General features: G+C 35.4%; 1 protein-coding gene across 1 annotated transcript in view; it reads left to right on the top strand.

Annotated features, from left to right (window-relative positions):
• DMC1 (DNA meiotic recombinase 1) overlaps positions 1–17,856 on the top strand; it is a 38,350-nt gene that overhangs the window by 1,660 nt on the left and 18,834 nt on the right. The window contains exons 2-3 of the mRNA XM_039335469.1: positions 12,551–12,663; positions 14,746–14,790. Coding sequence (XP_039191403.1) covers positions 12,607–12,663; positions 14,746–14,790 — 102 coding nt within the window. The 5' untranslated portion in view covers positions 12,551–12,606. The remainder of the gene's footprint in view (positions 1–12,550; positions 12,664–14,745; positions 14,791–17,856) is intronic.

The raw sequence follows: 17,856 nt of genomic DNA, 5'->3' as shown, positions 1-17,856 counted from the left end.
CCTCACAAGGAGTTAGTGTCTTTGTTAAAGTACATTTATTAATTTCATTCAGAGGATTATCACTTCATAGGTTTAGCCTAGTTAAACATACTTTCTTTAGGGACATTTGGCTTTCTCCAAACATGAAAGTGAGAACTGTATGAGATAATCATTATTTCAATAAGACAGAAGTACCATTAATTTCATAAATCTCCAGGTTTAACATTTTAATTATTGCCCATATTCTGGATGCTAATTTACAATATTCAAAGAACTGTGAACATTAAAGTTAAAACATATAGTAAATATATAGTGTTTAAGAACTGCCTTCATGTTTTATAGATATTCATAATTACAGTGAAACGGATGTGAAAAAAGATTTTTTTAAAAAAAAAACCCTCTCAAATTATATTGCAAAATTTTTGGTAATCTTTTTAGAATAGAATAGAATAGAATAGAATAGAATAGAATAGAATAGAAAACCCTATACCATTTCAGACCAATGATTGTCCAATCTCTTTTTAAAAAATTCCAAGTTGGAGGATTCACAATTTCTGCAGGCAAGTTGTTCCACTGATTAATTGTTCTAACTGTCAGGAAATTTCTTCTTAATTCTAGATTGTTTTTCTCCTTGATTAGTTTCCACCCATCCATCCCTGAAATATTGGAACACTGCTATCATGTAGTCTTTTTTTTCATTAAACTAAACATATCCAATTCCAGCAATAATTTTTAATATGTTTTAGCCTCCAGTCCCCTGATCATCTTTGTTGCTCTTCTCTGTATTCTTTCTAGACTCTCAACAACAGACAAGTCTGTCAAGATCCTTCTGTATCTTAAGCCTTTCTTCTGGAGTGTTGGCTATTCCTGCCAGCTTGTTGTCATCTGCGAATTTGATGAGTTCCCCATCTATCCCCCCATCCAAATCATTGATGAACATGTTGAAGAGTACTGGGCTTAAAACAGAGCCTTCTGGTACCCCACTGCATACTTCCCTCCATGTCAATGCAGTTCCATTGTGGACTACACATTGAATGTGGTTGGTCAGCTAGTTACGAATCCATATGGTTTCTTTTGAGAACTGTTATTTTTCTTCTTCATTGGTATTGTAGACTAGGCTTTTATAAACACACTTTTCAAAATTTCTTGTTTCTTCTTTTTCTTTCAACCTCAAAGTAAATCTGTCCATTATTTTTTTAATTATTTCTTCCTCTGGTAGTATTTCTTCATTTTTCCAATATTGTGTGAATATGATTCTTGTCGCTGTTATCACAAGTATATACTTTATTTATTAACCTTTTCTGGCATTATACCTAATAAAAAAAAGTTCAGGTTTAAAATCTACATGTTTTCCCAATATCTTTTCTAGCCAAGTATATATTTTTGTCCAATATCTCTTTGCTTTAACACATGTCCACCATACATGATAATAAGTACCTGCCATCTATAAAACATTTTATATAAGGTTTCTTTGTAAGAAGCTGACATTGTAAATTTAGAGTTTCTTTACCACAAGTTTTGCCATTTTTCTAAATCTATATTATATCCAAAATTCTTTGCCCATGTTATCATTGTTTCTTTAACTTGTTCATTTTCCATTTTCAAATTCAATAAAAAGTTATACATTTTCTTAATTAATTTCTCATCAGAGCTTAATAATGTCTGATTAAACAAGATCTGCTCTTTATAAAATCAGTACAATTTAACATCTTTATCATATCTAACTTGCATTTGTAAGTATGTCCACCATGATAGATCAATACCCTGATTTTCCATCTCTTGTTTAGATTTTAAATTCCCTTCAGAGTTTAGAATATCTTTATATGTCCGTATTTTCTCAAAAATAAATTTGGATGTACAAATGCTTCCATTTGTTGAAAGCCATCCTGGAATTTTCAAGTATATTTTACATTTTATTTTCCCCCATGTTAGTAATAATATGTTTCTGATATAGTGGTTTTGAAAATACTTATGAATTTTATTTTTCCCATACCATAAGAAAGTGTGCCAACCAAGTTGTAAATCATGTCCCTCCAAATACAACAACCTTTTATTTCTAAGAGTTATCAATTCTTTTACCCATGTTAGTACAGATGCTGGATAATATAAAACCCACTTTGGCAAGCCAAAACCTGCATTTTCCTTAGCTTCTTGTAAAATTTTCAATTTGATTCTAGCTTTCTTTCCTTGCCAAAGAAATTTCAAAATTAGTGAATTTAAATCTTCAAAAAAAAATTCTCCAGTTTTATAGATATCATTTGGAATAAAAACAATATGTTTGTAATATATTCATTTTCACCGTAGCTATTTCTTCCTAACATCAACAGTTGCAAGTTTTTCCATTTTTCCAGGTTCAGTTTTATTTGATTCAGTAATTTTATATAGTTATCTTCTTTTATCGTTGAACATCTTGCTGTTAGATATGTTGCAAAATATTTAACCTTTTTAATTATTTGTAATTCTATTTGTCCTGACATTTGTTTTGTTTTTTTTGTTTATCTGTAAGATTTTTAACTATCACTTTAGTTTTTTTTTTCTCTGTTTATCTTCAGTCCTGCTATCTCTCCAAACTATTCTATCTTTTCCAATAATTTAGGGATCATCTCTAAAGGTTCTTCTAGGACGAATACCAAGTCATCTGCAAATGCTTGTAGTTTATAAGTTTCACCTTTTATTTCTAGTCCTTTAATTTCTGTGTCTTGTCTAATATTTCTAGTTAAAACTTCCAAAGTTAGGATAAATAACAATGGAGATAGTGGACATCCTTGTCTTGTGCCTTTTCTTATATCAAAGTTCTCTGTATAATCTCCATTTACAATCACTTTTGTTGTTTGTTTGTGGTATATTGTTTCAATCATATTTATAAAATGTTGTCCAAAGTCCATTGTTTTTAGTTGCTGAGTCATAAATTGCCAGGAAACATTATCCAATGCCTTTTGAGCATCTAGAAATACTAATGCCAATTATTTCCCTGGATGCATTTCATAATATTCCAATATGTCCGTTATAACTCTTCGTTTTATTTTTCTCTTTGGTAGAAATCCATTTTGATCTGGATGTATAAATTCAGTTAAAAATCTTTTCAGTCTCTCCGCTATTATTGAAGTAAAAATTTTATAGTCCACATTTAGTAATGATATTGGTCTGTGTCAAATCTGAGTCTGCTTTTGGTATTAAAGTAATATTTGCTTCTGACCATGTATATGGGAGTTTAGCCTCCAACAAAAGTTCATTACACACATCTTTCAATGGTGTACTTAGTGCATCTTGGAGACATTTATACAACTTTGCCAGTAGCCCATCTAGTCCCGTTGTTTTTTCAGTTTTTTGTCTTCTTATAGCCTCTCTCAATTACATAATTGTTATTTTTTCATTTAACATAGTTTTGAAGTTTTCTGAAACTTGGCAAATTATTTTTTCCATATATTGAATCATTTTCTCTCATGAAATTTCTTCTATATCATACAGTTTCTCATAACCTTTAGTTATCTTTTTTATTTCTTCATTTTTAAATTGTAAACAGCCTTTTTTGTCTACTAAATTGTTTATCAATTTTTTTCTCCTTCTGTTTTTTAAGTTTGTAGGCTAGCCATATTCCTGGTTTATTTGCATTTTCAAAAAAGTTTTGTTTTGCTCTTTTGATTTACTGTGCCAATTTTTCTGATTCCATTAAATTTAATTTATGTTTTATTATTTCCATTTGTCTTTTCTGTATTTTCTTTTGTGGATTTATTTGTAGTTTTAATTCTAGTTTTTTTAATTCTTCCCTTAACAATACGTTGTCTTTTTTCTTTATTTTTTTCGCCATATATATTATAGCTACACCTCTAAAATATGCTTTGGCTATATCCCATACATTTTGTAATGTTGTATTTTTTATTTTCTTTAAAGAAAAGCTCCATTTCTTTTGTTACTAATTTTATAAATTCTTTTTCTTTTAATATGGATTGGTTCAAGGTCCATCTTAGTTTTTTTTGTATTCCTTTCCATGTCATTTTTAAAGGGTTATGGTCTGCCCATGTGCCTAATTCTATCTCAATCTCCTGCATATTGGTTCTTATTTCAGGCGTTATCCAAATCATGTCAATTCTGGACCAAGATTTATGGCTATTCGAATAGAATGTGTATTGTAGTTTTTCTGGATTAGTTTCTCTCCAAATATCTTGTACCCCAATTTTCTCTGTCATGTTAGAAAAAGTCTTAGGTAATCTTTTTCTTCCTCTTTTTCCTGTTTTGCTACTTTTATAGTCTAATGTCCATCTACTATTGCGTTAAAATCTCCTACTAGGCAAATATTTTGATATTCCATTTCTACTATTTTTCTATAAAGATTTTGATAAAAAATCTTCTTGTTAATTGTTTGGTGCATATATTACTACCAAAATTGTTTTTTGATGTAAAAATATTTCTACCATCACAATTCTTCCTTTTTCATCTGAATAAATCATTTTAGACTCTATTGTCTCTTTGACATATACAGCTACTCCTCTTTTTATCAATATATCAATATTTAATTTCTGCAATTTTTTTAAAGATTTTGTTTCTTTTTGATGGGGAATTCAGTCCACTTATGTTCACTGAAAAAATTATGTTTTCTTTCTCCATTTTGTTTACTTATATTTAGATCTTGTTGATCTTGTGGTCCTCTGCCCTCTTGCCATTCCCTCACCCTCTTGATATGGCTTCTCTTTCTCTTCTTCTGTTTGTATAGTTGTTTCCTCTATTGTTTGTTCTGTCTGGCCTTTTCTATCCTCTTGTTGATGTTGTACTCTTTCATCCAGGAATGCTCTGTTTCTTTTGTCAAAGTCTTCTGCCTTCCAAACTGAATCCAATCGGTATCTTGTATTTTTTCAGTTGATTAAGATTCCTTCTGGCATTAACCATCTAAAGTTTACATCTTTTGCAATTAACTTTGTAGTCAAAAAATGATGTCTTTGGGTGTCTCTTATTCTCTTAGAGATCTGCTTCAACACCACAATTTCTTTGTTTTTATATTGTAATGGTTTATCTTTAACTCTTCTCAGTATCTCATCTCTTATTGTTTTCTTTATAAATCTTACATGGACTTCTCTAGGTAATTTGTATTACCTTGCCTAGCTTGAATTCATTCGGAATATTTCATCTATTTCCATTTGTGTCTCCACTCTTTCTGTTTTTAGGGCTTCCACCAATAGATTAATAATCATTTCTGCTATATCTTCCTCCTTATCTTCAGGTATATTTTGGAATCTTAGGTAGTGTACAGCTTTCTCCATTTCCAAGGCCGCAACTGCTCCTTTTAAGCTTTGGTTTGCTTGTTCTAATTTTTCATTTTCTTCCATTAATGCCTCCATTTTTTCATTAGTTTCTTCTGATTTGTTTTCCATTTTCTGAATTCTTTGTTTATTTGTTGTTGGACGTCAAATTGTGTCTTTATGTCCGGCATTTGCTCATTTAGCTTATCAAAGTTGTTTTTTGTCTCTTCATGGTTTTTCTGTATTGATTCTTGAATTAGCTATAGTGTAGCTTGCATCTCTTTTTGAGAGCTGTTTATTTTTTCTTGCTGCAACATTGTTTCAATAGATCCCTGACTTGCTGGGCTGGATGTTCCAAAAGGGAGTGCAGAAGAGGTTTTTTTCATAATTTTAATGAGATTTAGTGAACTCATTTTTCAATTGAGCAAGTTTTGTAAATCCACAAAGAGAAAAAAAGCAAAAGAAAAAAAGCCAACTGCCTTAGGCTATAATCCAACCTTGAAACAAGCCAACTGCTTTAGGTTAATCCAAATATTCCAGTTAGTTTAAAGATGTAAAAAGCCCTCTGTTTCCAAATAGTTTCCATTGTAGTTATATCCAGGATCAGAAGATATGATTGTAGCGTCTTTTCTAGCATAGAGTCACATAAGATTCTTTTGTTTACAACAGATGTTGTTTCAAGGTCAAGAGCTTCTCTGGTTCTTTTAGTATTTTAATATTGTTGTAGTATCTCCTTTCACCACTAGATGTCCTTATTTACTGTATTGTCTATATACAGGTTTAGAAAAATTCTCTTTAAGTTGCTTCCTCGTAAAAATTAAATAAGAATTTTTTTCCATGCCATTAGAATTAAACAAATTTTCTTTAAATCAGTCCCAGTTCCATTTTTATATATTCTTTTGTATTCCTTAATTTCGTTCCCCCATTTTAAAAAAAATGCCGCTTTTAACCCCCTTCTTCCCAAACATTCCTGGGGTCTTTGCTTTGGAAATTTTATCCAATCAGGGGATCTCTATTTCCAAGTCCATAGGGAAGAGGAATAAAAAGAAACAGTCTCACGCAGTTCTCAGTATGTTGTTGACAATCAGCTTTTTGGCGGCTTGCCACGGTTCTCTGCTTTTTTCCTGGTTGTCTATGACTTGGGCTGCCTGTACTTTACAGGCAGCCTTTCTTCCATCTGTTTGAAGAGGTTCCTCAATTCGTTTGGGCTGACTGCCATCTGCTCCAAACTCCCAACGCTTCCCTTCTTCTTCATCAGCTCTCTAGGGCAAATTTCCGACCTCTTGGGGTCTCCAGACAGAGCAAAATCAGGCTAGGAAGCCAGAGCTCTAGTTTCTTTTGCCCGTCTCGTCATGACATCCAACCCACTTTTCAAAATTTCTTGAGTTGTTTTCCCCTTGAGGATTCTCATCCATGGAATCCTTCCCAAATTCTCTCTAAGTTTATTGAAATTAGCTCTCTTAAAGTCCAAGAGTCTAGTTTGACGATGTTCTATTGCTTGTGTTTGCATAATGTTGAATTCCAAGATTACATGATCACTCCTCGCCAAATTTCCTGTAACTTCAACACCTTCTACCATTTTGTCTCTGTTACTGAGAATTAAATCCAATATGGCTGATCCCCTAGTTCCTTTTTCTACTTTTTGGGAGACAAAATTGTCTGCTAGGTTTATCAGGAACCTGTTTGATCTTCCACTTGATGCAAAGATTATCTCCCAGTTGATGTTAAAGTCACCCATTACTATTGTGATGTGCTTCCTACATATCTTAGTTAACTGACTAGCAAAAAGTGCTAGTGCAATGCCCATTCCAAGATGGCAGCAGCATAGCAAGCAGTATCAGATCACAGGGAGAGAAGTTACTAAACTAATTAGGAAGGTACAAGGAGAGAGGAAAAAGGGAGGAAAAAGGAACAGAAAGTTAGATAAGGAAGTTAGAAAGAATAAAAGAAAAGAAAAAATTGGGGTAAGGAGGAAAAAAGTTCCTGCAGTTCTAAATATTTATTGAAGTCTATGTCTGTCTTGTTTGGTTGCAGTTCTAACTGAGACAGTTATAGAGATACAAATGACAGATTCAATAATTCCTTTGTAGAACTGGATCAGCAGCTCATTGGGCAGTCTGAGCTTTCTGAGTTGGCGCAGGAAGAACATTCTTTGTTGTGCTTTTTCTATGAAATTTTTGTTGTTAGGTGTCCATTTCAAATATTGAGATATTATAGAACCTAGAAACTTGAAGGTCTCTACTGTTGATATTGTGTTGTCTAGTATTATAAGAGGATGTAGAATAGTAGGGTTTCTCAGTGATGGGATTCAGCTAGTTTGCACCAGTTCGATAGAACCGATACCTAATGTATCTTCAGTTTGGTGAACCGATAGTTAAATGGCACTTGAAAAAAGTGGAGTCAATGTGCACACCTGCCTTACGCTTCCCCACATCCGCCGTGCTCTCCATGGTGCACTGCAGCTGATCTGAGGTGGCCAGCCAGGCACAGAAGCGCCACAAAGATCGTCACACCAATCACGCCAATCACGCCAGATCCACCACTTGCAGCAGGAGGCTGCAAGGCTCATCATACCAATTGCGCCCGGAGCCTCACAGCCTCTTGCAGCAAGCGGCGGCACCTGCGCAATTGGCGTGATGAGCCTCGAGGTGTCCTATAGTAAGTGGCAGTACTGGCGCGATTGGTACCCAACAAGAGGCGCCTCCATCCATGCCATAGCCCTGTGGCAGCCTGAATCCAGGATCTATGGAAACCCAGGAGGAGCCAGGGAGTAGCTTACCCACATTCCTTGACCCAGAGGGCTTGAGCCCAGGGCACCTCGGAACCTCTGCCAGTCAGCAAGAAGTCAAGTCGCAAGCACCACAGCAACAGTCTAGGCAAGATTGGCACCACCGAAGCCATCCTGGTGCCTAGCAGGAATCTGTACCACCAACTTCCAGTCTTGTGCAGTAGCACAGCAGCCAAGGGATTTCTGGGTTTTGTGCCCCCTGGCTGAATTTCTTCCTGTTAGGGGACCCTAAATGGGCCAGAAGCCGCCCCAAAGAGGTGGCAAAGAAGTCCCGCAGACCACAGAGAAATGGCGGTCCACCCGATCGGTCCAGGAGAAGCCTTCCAGAAACCAACAGGAGAAAGGCTAGCCTAACTTCAAAGTCTAGCCCAAGCTACAAGCAACCGAAGTCAAAAAGGACTATTAAGCTGATTGTAAACAGCGCGTTTGAATCTGGGTAAGATCATTGATTTTCTCTATCCTACTTATTAACTTTCCTGGGGGAAAAAATTCCCAAGAAGCAAAAAACTACTGAATGTGAAGGAGGGGGATTTTTGCCCCACCCTTTTACTAATGGAAGCAGTGAATTAAACCTTTTATGGAGGACCAAAACATACAGAAATGAAATGAAATGAATATAAAACCTAAATCTGGATAAGTTTGGAATTGTTGAATGGTTAAGATTCTCATTTTAAAGACAATTTTCTATTTTGATAATTTGAAAAAAAACTGATGCTGGCATCTAGTGGTGAATAAAAACTATGACAGCTATGGCTTTTATACAGGACTTGGAAAAAACTGGAAAAAACTAATCTGTGCTTGTGACCTTCAAAGCTATAACAATAGAGAACAGCTGTGGGGGAAAAAAGAAAACAATTTGGGCTGCAGACAAAGAGAGGATTATAAACTTCAGGACATTTTTTTGAATCTTTTTGGATTATAAATATCTACTAAACTGTGACTAAAGCTATTTGTAGAGAAAAGAAAACCTCGATTCTTGACCACTATGGAAAATCAGAGACTTGCAGAAAGAACTTATCAAGAAAAAATAAATACCTTTCAAGAGGAGACATATGAGATGCTGCAACCAATTCAATGACTTCAAACTACAAAAAAATCCAAAATAACTTTGAAAACATAAACCATCTCCAATTTAACTTTACAACAAAAAATTCCAGGAAATAACAATAGAGAAGGAGCAGATAAAGCAGATAACTGAACACAAATTCAAGGATAGAGATTAACACAACAAAGTATGATTTAACTCAAGTGGCAAAAAATTACAAGAAATATTGGTTTTGGAAAAGGCAACTTATACTTTAACATCACAAGACAAATTTGAGGATAAGAAAAAAGACTGGTCAAAATGGATGGCAGAGACATCAGGAACACCACTAGGAGAGACAAAAATGATAAGAGATACAGAGAGAAAAAGAAATAAAAAGATTTCCAGCAAACATAAAAGAGTAACTGCCTCTTACAAAGATATTGTACTTGACTTATTTTTTATATCTACAGTGACACCTACAAGAATATGGAAAGACTCTTTGATTCAGCAGAATATATTGATTAAAGATATTGGGCGAAAGAAGAAGGCCAAAGTGAAAATTAAGAAAACAGATGGTGGGACTTATCAGAGAGAATATTTAAAAAAGAAACACATGTTTGAATATGGTTAAAGTAATAGAAAGATGTTGATATGAATTTTACTTTAAGAGGGAAGAGTCCCTCAAATAACATAGTAATCTCTCTTTCTTCTCTTCTTATCTTATTTCTTGATATGAGTAATATAAAAGAGTTAGAATGGCTTATATATAAGGACATATATTAGATATTTAAATGTGATTGATTTTAAGAAAATTACAATGGATTGAAAAGAAAATGTTTTGAATAAGAGTTAAAAGACCAGATGACTAGATTTATTAAATGGAATATTTAAAGATTAAATATATTCTTAATTATGGTAAAAAAGAATGGAAAAATTTTAGAAATAAATATGTATTACCTTAGGGGAATCATGGACTTTCAGTAGTATACTATCTTTTTATCCCTCTTTACTCTTGTTCTATTTTTCTTCTTTTAGTCTTATTTGTTCCTTAAGTAAGGTAAAAGTTATGGGATGGTTTACATGAGAAAAAATAGAATCAAATATTTAAATGAAACTAACTTTGAGAAAATCTTAACCAGTAAGATTGTGGGCATTGTGGGAAAACAAATGTAAATAAGAACTGTAAACAGGATCTATGATGAGGCAACCAGAATGACTAGATAGAAAAGAAATATTATATTGATGTGATTATTATTTGTGGAAATATTAGAAATTTTTTTATATTCAATTGTTATCTATCAAAACAATAAGAATTGTATTAACTTAAGGTTGATAAAAGAGAACATTATGGAAAGAAGAAGAAATCAAGTAAAGCTATTAGGTGAATTATAGATTATAGAAACCAATTGTTAGCTAATGTTTTTTAAATGTAAACCCAGACAACACACTGTTTACTGAATATTAAGGTGACCATGATAAAAATTAATAAAATATATTATTAAAAAAAGGAATCTGCACCGCCTATCTTCCCCTGTGCCTCTGCCTGCACACTCGGCCTGCTAAACCTCATTTCTAGCCGATTTAGTGAAGGCACGGGGGGGGGGGGAGGCAGGCAGTGCAGATTCCCCGTGCACTAGAAGTTGGTGAAGGAGGAAGGCAAGTGGCAGCCCCAGCGGCAAGAAGAGCCATCAAAAACAGCAGAGTGTGTGTGCATCTGCCTAGCCCAAGTCAGCCATGGTCTTCACAGCACACTGCAGCTGATCTGTGGCACGGAGAGCACAGCTGATGGGTGAGTGCATAGCAGGCGTGCATGAGGAGGAAGGTGAGCAGCAGCCCCAGAGGCAAGTGAGAAAAGTCACTACCGAACAGGCGAGGCGCAACAGATATTGGGGCGTGGTAGGCCTGGCTACAGGGGCCCTTCGACATGTCAAGTGGCACGGTAAGCGGGGAGCATGGGACAGCTGCCCCCTCCCCCACCTGCCTCGTGGCAGCACCCCCCCGCTTCCCCTCCTGCAGAGAACCGGTTGTTAAATTATTTGAATCTCACCACTGGGGTTTCTCCTAAAATCTACTATCATTTCTACAGTTTTGAGTATGTTCAGTTTAAGATTGTTCCAGCTGCACCACAATGCTAGTTGTTCAACCTCCTGTCTGTATGCAGATGCAGACTATATACCCAAACCGAACTAAATAATGAACAAATAACTCTCAGAGGATTTGACCCTACTGATAAACCCTTGGCTGAAGAAAAATGGAGGTATGTCACACATAGAAGGAAATACAATAATCAAAGAAAGAAGCAGTATACATCTAACAACTCCTACTGCCCAATCTAACCCAACCAGAAGCAGCCCCATTAAAACTGAGCAATCAATTTCTCCCCCTAGATGGAAATATTCAGACCCACAACCTCCCCTCAAAGAAAACATGCAGACACTTAGCAAAGAATCATCACCAAATATCCCTTAAAAAGTCACATCAACAAATACACCTGAGATAAATAGAAAAGCACCCCAGATTTAACCCCCCCGCCCCCCAAAAAGGAAGGCGAATGTTGGTAATAGGAGATTCTATTCTCAAAGGAACAGAACCAGCCATCTGCAGACTGAACATACAATCTAGTTCCAATATAGCTTTACTTCTAGTTCCCTCCTCTACCTTTTGGATGTGTAAGTTGGTTAGGAATCTGTTTGATCTCCCACTCACTGCAGAGTTTGTCTCCCAGCTGATATCTGGATAGTTGAAGTCTCCCATTACTATTGTGGTAGTACATTTGTTAACTGGATGGCAAAGAGTCTTCTGATTGGTTGGGTGGCCTGTAGTATACCCCTATGACAATGTCACTTTTTTCCCCCTTTTATATTGACCCATTGATTCCAATGATTGGAAACTGATCAAAGAGAGAAGCAACTTGAAATTAAGGAGAAACTTCCTAACAGTGAGGACAATTAACCAGTGGAACAGCTTGCCCTCACAAATTGTGGGCGCTCCATCACTGGAGATTTTTAAGAAGAGATTAGACAGTCATTTGTCTGAAATGATACAGGTTCTCCAGGAGGCTGGACTAGAAGACTTCCAAGGTCTCTTCCAGCTCTATTCTATTCTAAATTCATCTATTTCCTTTGTTTGGTTGGGTGGCCTATAGTATTACACTATGGCAATGTCATTTTCCCCCTTTTATATTGACTCAAATGCATTCAGGACAGTTTTCATCATTGTTGTGCTCTATTTCTGTAGAGGGGTAGGTATTTCTTATATACTGTACAATGCAGCTCCAACTCTTTTATTTTGTTTGTTTCTTTTAAAAATTTTAATTTTTTCTCCTTTTGAATCTTCTACTTGGAAAGGATTTAAATCAATGTTTCAGAGCTCAGATCACTGTACTAGTGGATGATATATTTATTTTTGAATGAAATTCATCTGAGTTTATGTATTTCAGCAATCTACTTAGCCCCCTCTAGACTAGCATAATATGGTAAACATCAAAAACTCATAAAATAATTACTTATTTATGCTTTTTAGCAGTATTGAATTGATTTCTGCAGCACTGACTGAATTCTATTAGTTCTGTTTTCACAATGAAATCTCTAGAAGACCAAGTTGTACAAGAAGAACTAGGATACCAAGATGAAGAGGTATGGAAGTATATTTGATTCAGTAGTAATTTCAATGTAAGCTGTCCCTTGATAAAATTCCATATAAGAAATGTAGTAAAATGGATAGTCCATCTATAAATAATAAATTAAATGTAGATCTATTTCTATATATTGCCATTGCTTATCAGCATCAAAAGACTAAGAGTCAGTTGGCAACAGGCAGGTGACCTCAGCTAAGAGCAAAGAGTTAAACAGGATTGGACTTGGTATCTAAGGAGGTATCAGGACTGTAAACTAAGTTAAAAACTTGAGACTTGGATGGGAAGAAACAGCCTGAACATAAAACCCAAATAAGATGGAGTTTGCATTTATTCATCGAGATTGTCAACTCGTTCCTGTGATTTCTTTGGATGGGATGATTGTGCTAAGTAGGGCAATCTATAACTTGGATATTCTCGATTCACACTACTAAATATACTTAAGATATACTTTACTTTTTCCCACAGGTAATTAGATAGATTAGTGGTTGAAAAATATCAAAATGTGTCATGTGGATGAGTCCATACATTGGTGAATTTATCCTTGTTGGAGGGGATATTGCTGGCTCCTTCTAAAGAGGTGCTTGTCTATCCCCTACTCAAGAAACCATTGTTGGATCATCCATGTTGGACAATTTTCATCCAGTTTCCCACCTATCCTTAAGAAAGTAGCCGAGAATCCAACAATCGGAGGATCCTAGAGGAAACAGATTATCTGGATCCTTTTCAGTCATGTCTCAGGCCCAGAAACTGGATTGAAATTGCATTGGTCACACTCATGGATGATGTCTGATGGGAGTAAAATGGTGCCAGTGCTTCTATCCTTGCTCTCCTTGACCTCTCAACAGCTTTCGATACCATTGACCATGGTATCCTTTTGGGTCAACTTCAGAAGTTGGGGTTGGGTAGCACAGTTTTGTGCTGTTTCCCCTCCTTCCTCCAAGACCAGCCCCAATTGGTATTGATAGGAAGTGAAAAGTCCAGTTCATGGCCCCTTTGTCCTTTCACAATGCCTGAATGCTGTGGAAGTCTGGATGGGTAACAACAGACTTTAACTGAACCATAGTAAGATGGAGTGGGTGGTTCATTCTGTTTCCAGGAATTTATTATCCCTGGCCTTGAATGGAGTTGCACTACCCCAGTCAGACCTGGGGAGTCTTCTTGGACTTGCAACTCCTGCTCTAAAGCAGGTGGTGGCCATGACCAGGAGTGTCTTTACCCAATTCCACATTGTGCACCAATTATGCCTTTCCCTGGACAGGGAAGCTTTATGTTCAATCATTCATGCCCTGGTCATCTCCCAATTGGGCTACTGCAATGTGCTCTACATGGGGCTATCCCTGAAATGTATTTGGAAGTTTCACTGATGCAAAGTGTGGCCCTATGGGCCATATCAAGTACCCAAAGAAAGGCACATATAATAAACTTGCTCCATGAATTGTACCTGTTTTCTTCTGGGTCCAATTCAAGGTATTGGTCATCACCTATAAGTCCTACATGGCACAGGACCAAATTACCTACAGAACCGGCTTCGCCTCATCTCATCAGCCTGTCTCACTCAATCAGGCAGAGTAGGTACACTGTAGGCCCCAGCAGTGAAAGAATTTTGATTGGCGGGGTTTAGGAAGAAAGCCTTCTTGGCCACTGTCCCGTTTTATGGAACATCCTATTGCCAGAGGTAAGGAAAGCAAACCCCCAGTATTTTGACATTCTGCAAAGGGGCTAAAACTTGGCTCTGCAGCCTTGAGGGGGAGGCACAGAAAAACATGCAACTGTAGTGCTGGCTAGTCCCATGAGAACCCCGCCCCCCTTTCCATATACACACAACTGTAATAACCATCTTGACATCGCCATCTTATGATTTTTTTTTTTCCTTTTTCCCTTTTGGCATTTGTCATTATTCTATAATTGTAAAATTTTTTACCGTAATTTAATTTAAATTTTTATACAAGGTTTTATTTATAAGGTTATATTTTATTGTACACTGTGAAGAGTCCCTCTCCGAAAGAGATGAGCAGTTTAAAAATATGAATATAAATATGTAAATAAATAAAATAACCAATATTCTGTCCTCATGTTACAGGAATCATTTTTCCAGGACATTGATCTGTTACAGAAGCATGGAATTGTAAGTACATTCAGGGATTAATCCACATCTGGTTATTTAGTTGAGGGAAGACAACCTATATTTTTATTCTAATTTGAAAAGCTCAATATAAAATTACAATACCATAACAAGAACAAAAATGGATGTTTTCTCAATAGATGTAAACCCTTTTGATACGCATAAATATGATTCTGCCTCTTTTATTGTTTTCACTTATATTTATCTTAAAACTTTTTTCTTCTATTTGTGCTAAAAGGAGGAGGTTGTGCATATGTTTGCCTTTATCTGTATCTTTGTGAAAGTGGTTTGCATGTGAGAGAGAGAGAATGGCTAGTGTGAGAAAGAATACTTGATATAAATGAATATTGTAAAGGGAATATCATATTTTAAGGCAAGTAATTATTTATTAGATTTTTTAAAAATCCCATTTTTTATAAATAGCTCAAGGCAGCTTTCATGGCTAAGGTGGGACTAGAACTCACAGTCTCCTGGTTTCTAGCCTGGCACCTTAACTATTAGATAAAACTGTCTTTTCCTGACCATGCCTTTTTTTGATGTATGGATTATGGCAGTGAGCCTATACATACATAAATGCATACAGAGTTATAACTTTGCCTCCTGCACACATTTATTGGTGGAAGAGGGATGAAATCTGCAACACTGGTTTCACCTGGTGTCGACAAGATTAGGTTGACAAGACGCAAGACATCATTCCAAAGAATATTTACAAACTACAAACCATTTGTCTACTAAATTTGCATATAAATTTAGATGAATCACCTCTATGAGGGAGATGGGCTGTAAAGAAGTTTGAGAAAGAAAGGCAGGCAGGCAGGCAGGCAGACAGACAGACAGACAGACAGATAGATTCATTCTGGCTATATCATTTCAGAACATTTTTCTGCCTTTGTCAGAAAAAAGTAAACATTGAAGATACCTATGAACTATTTACCCAGCAATTGAGATACAAATTATAATCCTGTATAGTAATTATCTTAAAACACCAAATACTTAGGGTTCATAAATAAATGAACTTGGAAAAAATAAATGGTGCTGAAGATGTCAACAACTCTCCACCAGTATTTGGCCTTGGAAAGCAATGGATTACCACAAAGGAATATAGTTCTTGATAGAAAAGAAGTTGTATTCAAAAACTTGGAAAACATGGCTTGTACATATTGTTATAGCATATGGCCTTTAGTGTGTAGCTAATATAAACATATAACATACAAATCAGGAATGCTTTCACAAGGGGCTAGCCTGTCATCTGTCTAACTAGGATTATTTTCAGATTTATAGTATATTCCTGACTTCCAGATGCAAAATCTGTCATCTGCTTAATATTCCTATATCTCACTGTTGGAAAAGTCTTATTAGGTTGGATTACCCCGTATTAAGGCATGATTCTCATATCCTGAATTTTGAGCAAGGAAAATTACTCTTTTCAATATGATTTGAACTAATTTCAGTTCTATCTCTTAACAGGCTAATATTGCCACAGCAGTCAATGTGGTATAATATTTATAGCAGCCATCAGCAATCTAATTAGTGCTTTCCTGATGTGTTGGACTGTTATTTTAATTTCCACAGATAGGGATGATAGAATATTTTGGGGTGTTTGCTACTAAAACATCTACAAAGTAATATTTAGTTGGAGGATCCTGGTTTATAAAGCCACCATTTGAATTCAATTTATATTCCTTAAAACTGGCTTTAAAAATCTCACTAGAGTAATTACCAAATATAAAAATAATATAATCCAGCATAAATCAGTATAGCATGTACCCCATCCCAAGTCTAGTAAATTGAGACAAGTAGCCTTACTTGTTAGACAAGTAGACAAGAAAAGGTGTTCTTCGTAATAACATCCTGGCTACAAGATGTTATTATGAGAGCCTTGTTAGGTACCCTTGGGTTTTTTTCTTTTGCAATAAATTCATTGCCCTTATAATTGACTACAAAAGGAGAGTTCCAATATTTGAGATGGGTTTTGTTCTATATTCTGAGTTGCTAATTGGTTTTACTTCCCCCTTGTAGTGAGGGAAATATGCTGTATTCATGATTATCATAACATAATGAATGCTATACAAAAACCAATCACCAGAAAAAAAAGAGGGGGAAAAAAAGAACGAATGCTTGATTTTTTAAAAAAGACATATTTTTTCCATTTTTTAAAAATCACTATATCAAATCTCATCATTTGACTGTTCATTTAAATCCTGACATCCATGTAAAGCTTATACAACAGTAATAATAATAATATTAATTTTAAAGATTAAGATAACATAAGATTGAAATTATACTACTATGGATCTGTTCCTTTCCTTTTTCCTTTGTTTTATTTTTTCTGTTAATTTTATATATGGTGAGAATAAAATATGATCATCAGGAAAAGTTAAACATTAAAAGTTTTAATATAAAACAGAAGTTTTAAATAAAAACATTAAAAGTTTTAAAAGATTAGCAACCTAGCTTTCGTTGGCTCCTGCCAACTTCATCAGGGCGTACACAAATCAGTGGGAGTGAACATTTATATGTAAGTTAACGCCTGCGCTCGACTCTTGGACCGTGTGATAGGTCCAGGTCGGCCAATCATAGCATTCCCTGTAATTGCTGCATGATTGAGTGACTCATCTACTTGTATCATGCGTCCCTCATCAGAGTTTAAACAAGCCTCCGACTCTCCACTCATCCATATCCGTGGTCTAGGAGGATCCTTGATCTTATTCCAACTCGAGATGTCATCCCCACCACTAAGTCGTCTCCCCCTTCTCTCTTCCTTTGAACTCTCTGTGAGTTTATGGCCTTCCCCTTCTCCACCATTCTGACATCTACCCTTAACATCATGATGTTTTTTACAACGAAGCCTCAGCTTTTATATATATATATATATATATATATATATATATATATATATATATATATATATATATTAAAATCAATAAATAGTTGAACACCAAGAGAATTATACAAAAGTTAAAAATGTTAAAACTTTTATTTACTAAACTTAGCTTTCGTCAAGAGCTCTTGACATCATCAGGGTGTAAACAGCAGTCATTGGGAGGGCTTATATGCAGCCTCCAATCA

The sequence above is a fragment of the Crotalus tigris genome, unplaced genomic scaffold (genome assembly GCF_016545835.1).
Source record: "Crotalus tigris isolate CLP2741 ecotype Arizona unplaced genomic scaffold, ASM1654583v1 scf7180000017644.4837335, whole genome shotgun sequence".
NCBI lineage: Eukaryota > Metazoa > Chordata > Lepidosauria > Squamata > Viperidae > Crotalus > Crotalus tigris.
The sequence above is the reverse complement of the archived record's forward strand: the minus strand, read 5'-3'. Positions and strand labels throughout refer to the sequence as shown.